The sequence below is a fragment of the Protopterus annectens genome, chromosome 2.part0, assembly GCF_019279795.1.
Source record: "Protopterus annectens isolate FY-2018-M chromosome 2.part0, PAN1.0, whole genome shotgun sequence".
Taxonomy (NCBI): Eukaryota; Metazoa; Chordata; order Ceratodontiformes; family Protopteridae; genus Protopterus; species Protopterus annectens.
Window position 1 is genome coordinate 606,596,789 of NC_056728.1, and position 15,416 is coordinate 606,612,204.

A 15,416-nucleotide genomic window follows, 5' to 3' on the forward strand; every position below is an offset into this window, starting at 1 on the left:
TATTAAAACCGCTAGCTAAATCTACTGACAAAACAGAATGTAGTTCTGAAAATCAGTATCCTGTTTGTGTTTTAAACATGTCTACTGACAATTACTGCATTCAGGAAGTTATTAAGAATAACTAGAATATTATCAAATGGAATAAAGAGTTATATGAAGTAGTAGGTTCTGAACCTAAATTTGTTTACAAGAAGAATGTTAGCATTAAGAATTTGTTAGAAAATGACAGTTATTGTCTGACTCCTCCAAAAACCAACACACCCAAAGGGACATACAAATGTAATTCCTGGTCTGTGTGTAGATTTATTTATGAAGACCTTATATATGATTTTATGGGTCTATATTATATCATCGAATGCTTAAAAAAGTGAATGATGAGAAATTGACCCCATGTAAGTGAAAGCTTACAATCTCGAAAGGTCAGAACAGCGATTTTTTTTTTCCAAGGGGAAAAAAATCGCTGTTCCAAATAAATAAATAAATAAATAAAGAAAAAAAGAAAAACAAATTGAAAGAATACATAAAGTGGAGGACTTCGCCCTCCACAACCCCCTATTTAAATATACCAACTCCGAGATTGCACTACAGTGCCAAAAATTGCATAGTAACAGAAGCAGACAAGCAAATTCTTTCCCTGGGAAAGAATTCGCTTAAAAGCCACCTCGTTATTTTGCCTTTTCATTGTTTTAAGTTTGACCAAGCTGCATTTGATAGAATGCGTCTTCGGTCATCTAATAGGAACCCGTTTTTTATACATTGATAAGACCTTTGGTAGTTATGAGCATTTTAACTGTCTGTCTAAAGGTGTAGTGTATTCTGGTACTTGTTCACACAGTATTTTATATTGGTATGACCACGAGGTCTTTACAAAAGCTGACAAAAGAGCATTTGTGTGCCATTAAAATTAAGGATGTGAAAAATGCCATATACAAGCGTTCTGAAGTTTGTTTAGGTTTCAAAAAGTTTTTGTTTTAGGTTTTAGACAGTGTACTCATTGACTTGAGATGGGGTGACTTTAAAAACAAATTGGGACAAAAAGACTGAATGGCAGCTGAAGTTGAAGGCAGACTACAATGCAGGACTTAATTAAACTAAGAAGTGTTTTTTAAAGAATAGGAGGTAATTTTTTTCTAATCTAATTCATTTGTTGATTTAATTTGATTATTAGGAAACTGTTTTTATTAGTTAAAGAGTTGAGTAGAGGGAGTGCTGTTGTATTTCTGATGATGTCTAATACTTGGTGGATGAAAGCAGTGAATAAAGATGTTTTTATGCTTATCATCTGTTGGTTGTCTGAATTTATGGTGGTTCCTTGCTTACTGGCTCACACTCCTAGTGGATTTTGAAGTTTATTGTTGTGTTTTTTCCTCCTGACCATCATTTTTGTTGTATGTTATAAATTACTATTTCAGGATAACACTGCTACTTCATATTTTTGAGGTTTCATTATACTGATAGCGAATATTACTGCAGATTTTGATCAAAGAAACAATTCTCAGCCTAGACGGCAACTTTCATACCCATCATTTTCACTGTTTTTTTGTTTCAAACAGCACGCATCACATTAAATAAAAGATAGCTGCCAATAAAAAAATCTCAATCCAAATATTTTATAACATGCTAAGCCTCATATAATTACATATCTGGATGTCTACTTAAAGAAATTAATTACCACAGCTGGTTTGGCTTGTAGCATCTGAGGTGAGATATAATTTGTAGTTGATTTTACAACAGTGAGGTAGTAACCACTTCCAAAGCACTTTTTGAGGAATATTGAGGAACCACAACAGCAGAGCTTGCCATGTGAAATAATTGCAATTCGATCTCCAAGAATATCAGCTTCGTCCATATGGTGTGTAGACAGGATAATAGTGCGATCTGTAAGTGGAAATGAAACAAAATGAATTATGTTTTTCCTTTGCAATGGAATTTTATTTAATTATATCACATCAACTTCACCCTACCTGAAAAATGTTTTACTGGCATTATAAATTGCCTAATTAATTCTTTCTGGTGGCAGTTTGAATTCAGTGATGCATGCTACAAAGGAAGTCAAGGGAAGCTAACCATTAAGAAATTTAAGGGAAAATGACAAAATTAGTAAACTGCTATCTAGCTGCCAATTGTCTGCTCAGTTTTTTTTTTTTTTGCTGAACTCAACAATTAAGTGGATTATCAAAATTCAGGTATCACTGGTTTTTGCTAGGGGGTGACTTTAATGTTGAAAGCAAAAAAAAAAAAAAAACTTACTTCTCAACAATTTACAACTGGTGTTGTTGCCATGCTGATTATGGCCCGCTCCCCCCCTTATAGGAGTTAAACCTTTGTAAGTCTAATAGTCTCTGCCACAGCCAGTACCTCATTGTGTAGCTTCAAGAGGACACAGTAGGCCCACATCATTCTATATGTGTTATTTTATTTGTATTTTCATTGTCTGCTGTTTTGTTATTTAATGCTATTATTTAGTTTGTTTAGTAGGTAGGGCTAATTAAAGTTGTATCAGCTGTGTTATATATACTCTTTGGAAAACTCAATGTTTAGCTCTTACCAGGAGTTTGACAGCATTGGCCCTGGCAGAACTAGGCAGACACTATATAGTTTTATTCATCCTTATGTGTACATGCATGCTGGATCTTATTTACAGACCAAGCACTGCTTTGTCTTCCTCTGAGAGGATGATTAAACTTCTGCTTTTGTCTGTTTTTGCTATGGAGTGACTCTAATGTTGTCTTCATTCACTGTAAGACATATCAGTCAACCCTTAGAATCACACCCATCATGACTGGCATATTTCTCATTAAAAATCGAAGTAGGGTCTGAGGATGGGATGTGGTCAAGTGTAAATGACCACATTGCCCAGTTGCCTCTTATTTTCTGTGATCTAAAAGAAAAATGTAATTGATGGACACACAAAAAAAATTCACTCAGTTCAGTAAATTATACAGGATGTCTGACCCATGGAAAAAAAAAATCATTACTAAAAAGTGGGTTATATGTTTTCAGCACCTTAATCTTTGGATGAAAGTCATATAGTTTACTAGCGTTTGTTTCTCTTCTTAAAGAAATTAATACTGCGCCGGTCTTTCCATGCCCTCTGTCATGCTGTCTGTTTACAGCTGTCCCCTTCTCATAATGTCCACAGATCCAAAAATTGTGGACTAGACTCCTTAATTTTAGAAAACCCTGGAACTTGCCATAATATCACCTAGACAGTGGGGTGATCTATCATATTGACCTCCCCATCAGTTAGCACGTCATATATACTGTAATGTGACTTATTTGTATTATTGCTCACAGGCTGTGGGCTTACAGCAGTTAAAAACCTATATAAAAATATTTTAATTAAAAAAATGTTTTGCAAGTCCAAGAGCTGGAATTCATGACACTTAATAATATTTGCATCTAACCTAAGATAATACTATGCTCATTAAAATGTTCCTACACCATACTGACAATGCTTTTGGCAGATATCACGAAAGGGCATGTACTCAAATTTGGGCACTGGGGGTAAACCAAGGAACCCTAGTACCTCATATTCATGAAAATGAGGGCAGCTTCTTTACTCTCAAGAGCGAATAAAAATTATTACCTTCATAGAACAACAACAACAAATGTTTATTAAAAAAAATATTACTAACATCAGTGCCTGATTTTATGATCATTCTGGCCTTACACCTAAGTATCCTCACACATCCTTATAAATTTCACAGATTACCCAGTATTCCCTAAGTTAGATTAAAAAATGCAGGTTTCCAGTCTCTCTCACTGCAAAAGTAAAAAATCTAGCATGTTATTCAAATGTCACATAAAGAATCAGATGGGCTAGATCAGTGATGTCCCAAATGAGGTACGTGACCTGTTAAAAGAGAAAACAATGTGCATGACGATAAACATTTTCCAAACTACCCATCACTTTTGGATACTGCTCATTCTTTAAAAATCATACATCACCCTCATCCTTCTAAAACCTGGAAGGGACCCATGCTTGTGAGCAGTTGTAGAGTTATTTCCTTAATTAATGTTAAGGCTATTACAAGTATGCTAAATTTTTGCTCAGCATTTCCATTTGTTGTTGATCAAGATCTCATGTCTGTCCAAACTAGCTTCATCATATGTCACTAAAGGTGCTAAGATATGTAATTGTGTTAACCAAAATTAAAGTAGGAAAAAATATACTGCAGATGTAAAAAGCTCTTTTGAATGACTTTGAGAAATCTTTTGCTCTGATTCAGTGGAATTCCTTATGCTCAGTCATGCAAACACAGTTTTAACCTCTATATTTTTTCTGTCATATATGCATTACAAAACCATTCTGGTACTTACATTATTAAAAATAGTTCACTTTTGTCACAAATTCTGTTACAAGAGGCATGCATTACTGTGCCTTTTGCACATTTTTGTTATTGTATTAGTAGCACAGCCACTGTCTACATGGCCGAAACTCTTGAATGAAATTAACAATGGGGACCACAGAGGTGAGAAAAGCACAATTATATGATGTTTGCCAATAGCTGCCTGCTCTTAACCTCTGGCCCATTTTAGAATGATGCCATCCTGCAAACATCCTACAGAGATTGTGTGAGTTTCCAGCCTTGAAAAATATGTGTAAAACAGAACCACTTTGTATCATTGTTGAAGTCACAAGCTTTTTGGAGTTCCACATTCACTCACCCTAACATGGTATAAGTTTTCTCTAAAAAAATATTTAGGCATTAAACCCCACAATTATCCACTATGAATGCTTCTCTTCTACCCTAGCCCTTAGGAAAGGCATTAATGATACACATGCACTGTTAAAACAATCTGAATGTATCAGTTTGTGGAAGTGCTTTGAGGATGACTTTTTTTTTCGAGACTCTTCTAGATTATTAGGCATTTCTCCACAATCCTGGCATACCCTATGGTAAAAAAAAATGTCACTGCACTTTATTTCAGTCCATACTGGCTATAAAAGAAGGTCAACAAACACATCATTTTATTACCTAACAAAGAATGATTGGGCTTCTATAAGTTATCTGCATATATCAAAACCTTTATATATTATACTACATAAAATAACAACACCTTAAAGAGACACCATTGTATGACCCTGAAGAGAAGAAATAGCAAATCTCATATAACAGTAAATTGATACTCTAATCATCTCACAAAAAGATGCATGATGCGAAGTTTGCCCTACTGGCATGGACAATAGCTAGAATAAATTCTGGGATTAGCCAGCTTAATGAAAGAGCTGGTATCATATCTCACATCCAGCAGCAAATACTCTAAAATGACAATTCCATGACTAACTTTGTAGAATGTTAAATCTCCGTCTACTTTTCTTAGCTTGAAATGAACATAGTTATCACACAGACACATGCTTTACTGGCTTCCGAGAAGAAATCTTTGTAGCTGCTTAATGTTTCAGACTTCAACTCGAACCATATCGAACAAATCAGATTCCTTTAATTTTATGTAACCTCAATCCAACATTGACCATACCAACTAAGCCAATGACCCTCCTTTTGAGTAACTTTTCTTTACTTCTTATATAATTGCCCGACTTAACTATGCATCTCTGGTTGTATACTTGTATATTTGAAGGATATCATGCTCAGTCCTTAATGTTTTACAGTTGTGGTCAATAAAATGTGACATCTTCATAACTATTGTGTTCTTTTTCATCATTTTGTATTCATTGTGCTTGCGTTTATGCTAAATCTTGTGAGGTTATCACTGATAAGCATGTTTTCTTTATTATCTCAATACAGTTGGTGAAAAATAACTTCTTCTTAAAGAAATATTTTATCACAAAATTGCAACCTGACTTCTTTGAGGAGAACCGGTAATTGTTTGCTCTGCAGAAAAGAGAAATGAATACTTGATTTTTTTTGCAAAAAAGTAGTTTCCTTTCCCCCGTGTAATAAAAGGTAGTTTTGTGGTGCAGGGGATTGTACCCCTGCTGCTATGAGGACCCAATATAAGCTATAGTGGAACAGGTACCATAAGAAGAAGGGCTACAATTCTTTCAACTGCCATGTAATGTGGGGATGCCAGCGGGGTGCATCATGAACATGGTAGCTCTATGTCCTGGCAGTACCCATGATTCTCACATTTGGCACACACATTCATTGAATTAACTATTTCAGCACTCCAAGATTCCTCATGTTCAGCTAGTCATTAAGTGCAACCTATTATAATGCAGTTAGTCACAATCATATCAATATAGTGGCATAAGAAGTATTTAGTATCTTGCCTGTTTTATGAGCCCCTCCTTATTATGTTTTTTCAAATGTCACACGCTAATCACTCAAACCTTGGCTAAAGGCACTAATCCATAACTCACAGGAAGCTACAGATGAACACATTAACACCACCTTATCCCAGATAGTCATCGATGGAGTGCTTGGCATGATAAAAACCCATTTCTGTAGCCTGGACAAGTTAAATGGAGCTCTTCAGGATGAGTCTGATACTACATGCAGAATTTTTATGTCCTGCATGATATCATATATCTGTAAGGTGTGTAATTGCCACAGCCAGTCACCAATAGTGACAGGGCTGCTCCCTCTGTCGCTTGTTCCAACAGTGATGATAGTGATGGTGACCAGCCAGTTGCAGTAGCACAGCAACCCTTCTGGTAGGCTTTTGCATGGTGCACCGCTGCACAGGAGGAGCACAAGCATTTTGTGCAGCACTATCAGCCATGACATAATAGACAGATAATACCTGGTGCATGTAGTGCTATTTGCTGGCTATGCTGAGTAGTGACTGGTTAACATACACAGTACAGCAGACATTTTTCTACATAACATACAGAAATATATTGGTCATAATAAATTTGTTGTCATGTGTACAGGGTTTGGTGGTCAGTGGCACAAATGTTAGTTATACTGACAGAGTTTAAATGAACTATAAAGGAGTAGGTGTTATGCAAAAAAGTTTACAGCAACATGCTAAATTCACTGCTCAATGACTCATGTTGCATTTACTTTTTAATGGAAATGTAGTTTGGTTTTCATCATGAAATGTGTCATTGCTGCTGATGTTCTCTTCTTTTTATTTAATTTATTTTATTTTTTTTTTCTGCTGTTGTTTCATTTTTTTCAGGCACAAGAGGTAAAGGCACAATTTCTCCTACAAAGCATGTGTGATGTGAACAGACAAATTAATTTCAATATATAAACAACCAGCAAAAGTCCCTGATGCATCAGCTCTCAAGCTTTTCAAGGGGACAACTGAATCACTACACATGGATGTTTAAATACACTTGGGTATATATGCTTGATATTGTAAAATAAAATATACCTCTTTTTTGTTGTAACCAATATTTTAACTTGTAATTCAGTAGGGGCAATTTATGCTCTTATGTGTAGCTGCTCAAAAGTATATATAGGAGAAGCAAGAAGAAAGAGGTTAAGAAAAACAATTTAAAACATGTAGGTGACATTAGAAATGCAAGGATGAATAGTCTAATGTCTCGTCATTTTATTTCTGAGGAACGTAGTTTAATGATCTTAAAATTATGGTACTTTTTCAACATCCATAACATTTAAGGATGAATCCAAACTATTGGTTACAACAAAAAGAGGTATATTGTATTTTAAAATATCATATATATATATATATATATATATATATATATATATATATATATATATATATATATATATATAGATATATATATACCCTAGGGTTTAAATATTGATATCAATTGGAGTATGTTTCTTTAAGGAAATTATTTATTTCCTGGTGGGGAATATGTGTGTGAATTGGATAATTAATTTATGTATTTGTGTATTTAAACGTTTATGTGTAAAGATTTGTGTCTACTATGAGTTGACTAAAGTGAATGCACTGAGGATCAGAATCCCTGAACTGCATTTATCACCCTCCATCCTTTAATGTGGGGGCCTAGCCTCTAACACCCCCTCGAGCTTATATAGACCAACTCTGAGAATGAACTTACTCTAAAAAGGGGGGAATTCCACCAAAAAGGGAATCATGTTTTGCACGACTCACTGACAGTCATTTCCTGTGATGGAGCTCTGATCATCAGTGAGTTGAAGCTCAGGGAATCGAAGCTGAAGTGGTTAAGCTTCATCCACCAGTATGATAACCAGTGTTTGTGCTGTCACCCTAGAAGACTTATGAGTTGAGAGGTGCCAGGGACTTTTACTGTTTTAATAAATGTGAAGTTTTAATACAAACAAGTGTTTATATGTTAAAATGAATTTGTCTGCTGTTCATTGTTTGGTTATGTCCTTACTAGTGTACAGATACTGGCTGAAATGGATACTGTGTGTGCCTCCATTATTCCCATATACTGAGGAGTTTCCTCACATGTACCCTATAGCACTGTAGCCATCTCGACTTGACTCCAAGTGGTGGTAGCCTTGACCTGAACAACATCGTGGCATCTGCTGCTGGACAGACAAAGCCTTGCATATCTCTGAAACTAATTGAGGGTGATGTCTTTACCTGGCACCCCTGTGTGTAGACATACTAGGGGGTACTGCTATTTCAGAAAGGCTTGTCTTTTATTCAATGGATTCAGGCTGTTCAGAAGAAAGAGGTACTGATCTATCTGGCGCCACACCTCCCCCCATCTTGTTGTGATGTCATCTCATTATCATCTCCTTGTTATGTTGAGTCTGTCAGTCTTTGTCACTGTCTGGGGACCATTTGTAGCACAGAGGGCTCTGTCAATACACGTAACTATGTGAGACTGTCTTGAGGCTGTGTCATGAGAGTGAGACTAATTGTGTCATCATTGACAGCCATTCTGCTGTCAATGACTGTGTGTTATGCTGCAGCAAAGCATACGATTATTTCTGATAACTTTGTTAAGAAATATGTAATGATATTGTTTATTTGACCTGTGACAGATATATGCTTCTATATTAAAGGTATTATGTCCACACTTACCATGCTGTGTTTGCAGAGGTGGAGCTAGGGTTACCAGCTGTCCGGTTTTTGACCGAACTGTCCGGTTTTCTGTCAAATTGTCTGGTTACCAATTTCATTCAAAACCGGACTCCAGACACATACAGTATTAGGGTTGCTACCCCTCCATTTTTTTCTGGACTATCTGGAAATCAAACTGATTCTCCAGTAGTCCGGAAAACACTGTACAAACTCCGGTATCCAGTTTCAAAAAGGAAACAGACTATCGGAGTTTGTAAATCAGCTGATTTACTATGCTTTTGCTGAAAGCATGCAGTAGGAATGGAAAAAGAGGGCGTTCCCCGCCGGATTATGTCACAATGACATCACAAAATGGGTGGGAAGTGGGCAGGAGAGGGGGTGGGATGGGTGGGGTTACTGGTGATGTGAGCGGTGTGGCTTTATTCCAGTTTTAGCCATAGCCACGACAAATGGTGGCAACCCTAGCTACAACTGATGTTGATGGAGTACTGATGAGGAAGCATTTAGCAATTATATGTACTCAGTTACTGTGGCAAATGCACCTAGAATAAAAAAGACAAGGCCAGACAAACACTAGCTTTCTGCACAGTCTGCATGTGGATGTTGATAGTATATGAAAATATTGATATCAATGCCAATTAAAATTATTTTGGCATAATATTCTTGTGTATCAGTGCCATCACTCCTTATAGAGATCAAATACTTCTCATCAGGTGTTAAAGGCCGGATAGTGATAGTCCCACCACGAGTGATGCTATGGGTAGTTTTAGTCTGCCTGGCCTTCATCAATGCATGTTGCATCATGTTATAAGCTCTTTTCCTACACTGCGCCAAGGTACATCTCCTGCTATCTATAACACTTATATCAGCCGCAACTTGATCCATGCCTTTGTCACTCTGCTTGCTTTAGACCCTTTTCCAAAAAGACATTTTCCAAATGCCCTAAGTGTATCCATGAGGGTGTGGTTTCTTTCAGCAGTAAATATATCTCTCCTGTGTTTTGCTCCCTGATACTGCAATATAAAAATACAGGGCTGAAAATAATTACACATACCACACCTACATGAGTGCAATCACTTCTGTGGCATGTGTTTTAATGAGGAATTGAACAATAGCAAAAGAAAGACAAGCCTAGTGAATACACCAGAGTAAGCCACTTACACTGAGAGAAAGACTTTTGGAATCCAATTTCCTGTGTGAGGCTGCTTTATAGATAGGACTTACACAAGAGTAAGTTATTTACATCAAGAACAAGTCTTTTGGAATCGGGGCAGGCTTACACCAGAGTAAACCACTTACACTGAGAACAGATTTTTTTGGAATCTGCCTCAACATCTGTGAAAGTTGCATATTTTCAGAGTATGAACACTGAAAAACCATATGTAAGCTCTGTTCTGAAACTGAATACAGCTGTGAATGCAGACCTGATAGCACCAAATGGAGTAGAAACATGGTCAGTCAATGATCCAACAAAGGAGGGTAGGAGAAGGTGCCCAGCATTTGCTAATTCAAATTGAGAAGAATGTAATGTCTACAGATATATAAGCTGCACTTTACAGTGAAGAGCTTATAGAAAAGAATTTACAATCGTATTTAGATATGTTACCAATGCATGTAACTCCATACAAATTGCAGAAGGAGTCAATATTGGGCACATTTCAGGTTCTACAATGACCACTACTGGCGAACATCAAAGATTAAAACAATACTAATTTCATGAACTTTATTCATACTTTGACTTAGGAATGGGGTCCATTTTTTCATGGTATTAGAAACCCAAAAGACTTGGAGAAATTAAAACATGAATAGCTACATTGCCGTGACTATGAAAGAGTGGCAAACAACTTTGTAGCTAAGTTATGAAAAAGGTCAAATTATCCAAGAGATACAAATTTCATATAGGGATATTAGATGGATATTCTTTGTTGCCACTGCTATAATGTCTTGCTCTTAAGCAATTAAACTGTTTACTTAATAGACAATAATAGCCATATGTATAATGATATCTATACTTGCTTTATTCCCCTGCCCTTAACTACAGTAGTAGCACTTTTTGCCCTACCTGTTTCCTTCAAGCTTCCATTTCATTGAATTTCTAAGAATCATATGCTCTATTATCTATCTGATATATCCACTAATTCACCTCTTCATATGCTCACTGTTCCACTTTTTCCAATGCGTAAGTATCTTTTATACTATAATAGTTGCCTCTACTTTCATATGAATATAATTTAATTAGCAAATGTATGGTAATTGTTAATGGATATTATTTAATGTCTGTTCATGTGTATTACTGAATGTCTCTTTAAAACTATCTATATTACATTGGAGCTTTCCCCCTTAGCCTCCGCTGAAAATGGGTTTTTGAACCCAGTGGGAAAACCTTGGTAAACAAAAGCAAAATAGAAACAAAATAAAATAAAATACATTAGATTATGGTTACAACTTAACTTCCAAAAACCAGCCTTGTTTTACGAAACAATCTACTTTTTGTGGATGATTTAAAATTGTATATTTCATCAGATGAGGAGTTAAAGCACAGCCACAAATGATTAAAACTTTCTTAGATGATACAACAATGACATTTGGTCTTGTTCACAGGCCAGGAAAATTGCAGCACCAATAAAATATCAACCTGCAACAGGAATGCAATACAAAAGAAATTGAGGAGGAGGGAGTATATAAATATTTCAGAATAGATGATGGTTCTGCAGAAAAATAGGAAAAAATGACAGCAAAGCTTAGTAATGAATATTTCAAATAACTATAGCTAATACTAAAAAAATGCCTTGAGATCAACAAATAAAGTCAAGCTATAAATCATTTTTTTCTTCCTGTTCTAACTTATAGCTTTGGTGTGATTGACTTGCCTTAAATGGCATTAAATAAGTTGGCTAAGGAAACAAGTAAAATATGCTTATAAATTAATACATAAGCAACAGTGCATACCGAGATCGTATATCCCTCAGCATTAAGGAGGTATGAACCACCTGATTTCATGTATAGATCTGCAATTGTGGGACTGCAAGCATATTTGTTGACCTTATTAAAACAGAACTGATAGCAGTTACACATCTCATTGCTGGTTACAATGCACTCATGGCTGATGATCTGAATGCTGAAAGGTACAACTAAACTTTTGCACTGGGAATTGTGCAAATGTTACAATGCACAAATAGCTGAGAAGTTGGAAACATGAACTGCAAAGCACTACAGGAAATTATGAAATTCTTATCACATGGTATCACCCATTGCCAATAGTTAATAAAATAGAAGCAAAAAAGTAGATATAATAGCCCAATTAAAAAAGCACCAGTCACTGAAAAAACTATGCCCAACAGTTACAGCGTCCTATGCAATGACAGACGCAAAGTCACAAAATACCAGGATTTTCAAGCAGAAACTGGAACAATGTGAACTAAAGATACCCAGACTGTCCCGACAGTTGTGGAAGTACAACAGAGCTAATAAAAATAATTTTTCAAACATATTTGTAAATAGTACTGATGCATGCAATGCCATATGAACTACAGAAGGGGCAATTCTGGGTATACTACAGGTACCAGGAAGAACACTATTGGCAAACATCAAAGACTGAAGCAATAGTAATTTCTTAAACTCTAATTATGCATAGATACAGGAGTGGGGACCATTCCTGTTACAGCATTCTAGATTCAAGGAGAAGATGCTGGTCTGGCATACTGTAGTGTTGAGCATCCACTAGAAAACAGGTATGTAACAGTCAATATATGGGCCAAGGGGTTCTGCTTGGCTCTTTCAAGGTGCTTTTCCATTGGTCTTCATAGTAGATGAGTGGATGCCTTCCTGTAGTCCAGGAAGACATGCCAAGACTTCACTCTGCTAAGCAGGCACCTCAAGGGAGTTTAGATTGTTAGGAAAGTAAAAGTACAAATAGTCAGATGTGTGTATTATACAGCCAGCAGTCTGGGAGAAGAAAGCAGAGAATATGAATAAGACTCACACACAGACAGGGAGTGCATGCAGACTCCATGCAAAAGGCATCCCAGCCAAAAACTCCACCAGAGAACCAAGTGCTGTTAAATGGTGATGCTACTCAATGCAGCACTCTGCCAGTGATCAGTTGTTTTCACACACATCCTATGAAGATTGCAGCAGGCAGACACTTTTTGAGTACAATGCTAATGTTAGACAGTAACAGAAAGTAAACAAAATATGACCAACTTACTACTTTTTGATACAATGCAACCCCATTCTCACACATATTACGTCATTTTGAAACACAGCCATTATAGCATTGAAACCAGGGCAGTGAAGAAAGAGCAGCTGATAAAGCCTGAGGTAATGGGGATGATGCAACTCTAATGGGGGGGAGAATGCAAACTGTAGAGCAGATGCAGAAATGGGGACAGCAGCCCAAAAGCCAAAGTTGCCTTAAGTGCAGAAAAGGTCAAGGACTGCAGTTTACTATGGTTCTGTTACATGTGCAAGAAAGCAGAAGATGATTTAATAAAGAAGAAGAATTGTGAGATACAGGAAGAAGGTAAGTAGAGACAAATACCACCAGTGAAGAAATGGATGGATTGCATAAGAGAAGATCTGCAACAGTTAGTAAGATTCTTGCAGAAGGTAAGAGAGTGGCTCTGAAATGAAAGAAGTAGTGATATCCGGACTCCAGGTACAAATAGAAAAAAGCTGATCGATCATGATGAGGAGGAGAAGGATGAAGATGATGAAGAATGAAATTCATGCCTTCAGACTGCTTTTCTTCTTGGAGTTATTAATGCTGCTTTCTCCAAAACACCACTAGGATGAATTAAGCATGGCCAGCTTAAGCCAAGCTTTGATATCTGAATGTCACAGATAATTTGCTAAGGAGATTATGCTTCAAACAAACCAGTTCAAATAATTTCCAGAACCTTAGCAAACTCTGCTTTAAAGCCTTATTAAAAAGATGAAAGTGAACATGTATGAAGTGCTGTACTTGTGTGCTTACATCCCCTACTTATTCCATGTAAGTTATTCTAGTAACCAAATGGTACAGAATTCTTTAAAGTACTGCAAAATATTTGAATGACAGTTTAGCTTTCTTCTTTTATTTTAATATATAACAATTGCATAGACTATCATATGCATGAAATGCATAATGCAGACCATTATCTCACTTTAGCAGTGCACTATTCCTAGTTTATCAGAATTCTGCTGCACAGCAATAATGTGAATTTGGTACATTAATCATTAACGTGATCCTCTTGGAAATGTTTCTGAATTGCCAGTCAAGTAATAATAATGTAAATATGTGCCACATTAAGTACAGTGTAGCTACATAGCACTGAGCTGCTGAATTAGGCAACTAGTGTTCCCCATTGAAGTAAATGTGTGGAATGCTGCTAAAAGCCATGCGAAGATTTCAGGAAATAACACAGCTTGAGCATATTTAAATCAGTCTACCACACAACTTCCATAATAAAACGTATTCTGTGACTTGCAGATGTCAAATTTCCATAGGCAGCAACCACAGACTGCCATGTTTGCTAAATGTTTGGAACCCCCATTGTTGCTCAGCTGAACACTGCACAGACGAGCAGTGATAGTTTCTGAATCACAGTTGCCTTGAGTACTATGAAAGGTTGCACAAGGTGGCCTTTTACTATAGGCAGAACTTTATGAATACCACCCACATTTGAAAATTGTATTACTTTTATTTTCTCACATGGGAATTTCAACTATTTTTAAAAATCAGGCAAATATATAAATAAATAAGTTAAACTCAGCATGTAAACAGTACAGGATCTAGCCAATCTGTGAACTGTGTCTCTAGAATGTCAAAAATAAAACACCAACAACAGCAACAACAAAAATAGCTAGACAATTTTAGGAACTGATTGTTTCAAATGTTATTCTGTTAGAAAAACAATTTAAATTGCAAGGATTAATAATGCACTTTAGATTAAGTTTAAATGCTATTATCCACAATGGAAATTAAATTGTGTCAAGCTGAAGGGCATTTCGTCTTTTATTTTCTATGTTTTATTTAAATATTGCACTTTTTTCTTAGGAATTCTAGCTTATTGAAAATACACAAATGGAAAATGATTCCAAAAATGCATTTTTCTGTACAGAAATCTTTTATTTAAACAACTTCTTTCACTTCCTTTTCTTCAACTCTCAATGATAATAACACTGATAAAAATGATGCAATGGGCTTTAACTTTTAAAATTTATGAGACAATTCGCTATATCCAATTTGCAGATAAGACGATAAAACATAGAGTTTGATTCAGCACTGAATACTTAGGATGAGCTCTGAGCATTTAGAAATGCATATTGACATTTTAACAATTCACTGCTGCAAGAAGCCTTAGTGGATAGAAAATATAAATCACCAAGCATATAATATGCCACAGGCCAGGTAGTAACAAAACTCATTAGCAGTTATTGACATCTGCAACTTTTGAATGGAAAACAACAGATTTAATTACATTTTTAGTGTAAATGACACATTATTGGAACAACTAAATGGGTTC

At 36.0% G+C, this 15,416-nt stretch overlaps 1 protein-coding gene across 1 annotated transcript in view; it reads right to left on the reverse strand.

Moving 5' to 3' along the window:
- Nucleotides 1-15,416, reverse strand: part of LOC122792759 (phospholipid-transporting ATPase ABCA1-like) — a 2,266,772-nt gene that overhangs the window by 1,274,989 nt on the left and 976,367 nt on the right. Inside the window, exon 21 of the mRNA XM_044060333.1 lies at nt 1,673-1,878. Within this exon, the coding sequence (XP_043916268.1) occupies nt 1,673-1,878 (206 nt within the window). The remainder of the gene's footprint in view (nt 1-1,672; nt 1,879-15,416) is intronic.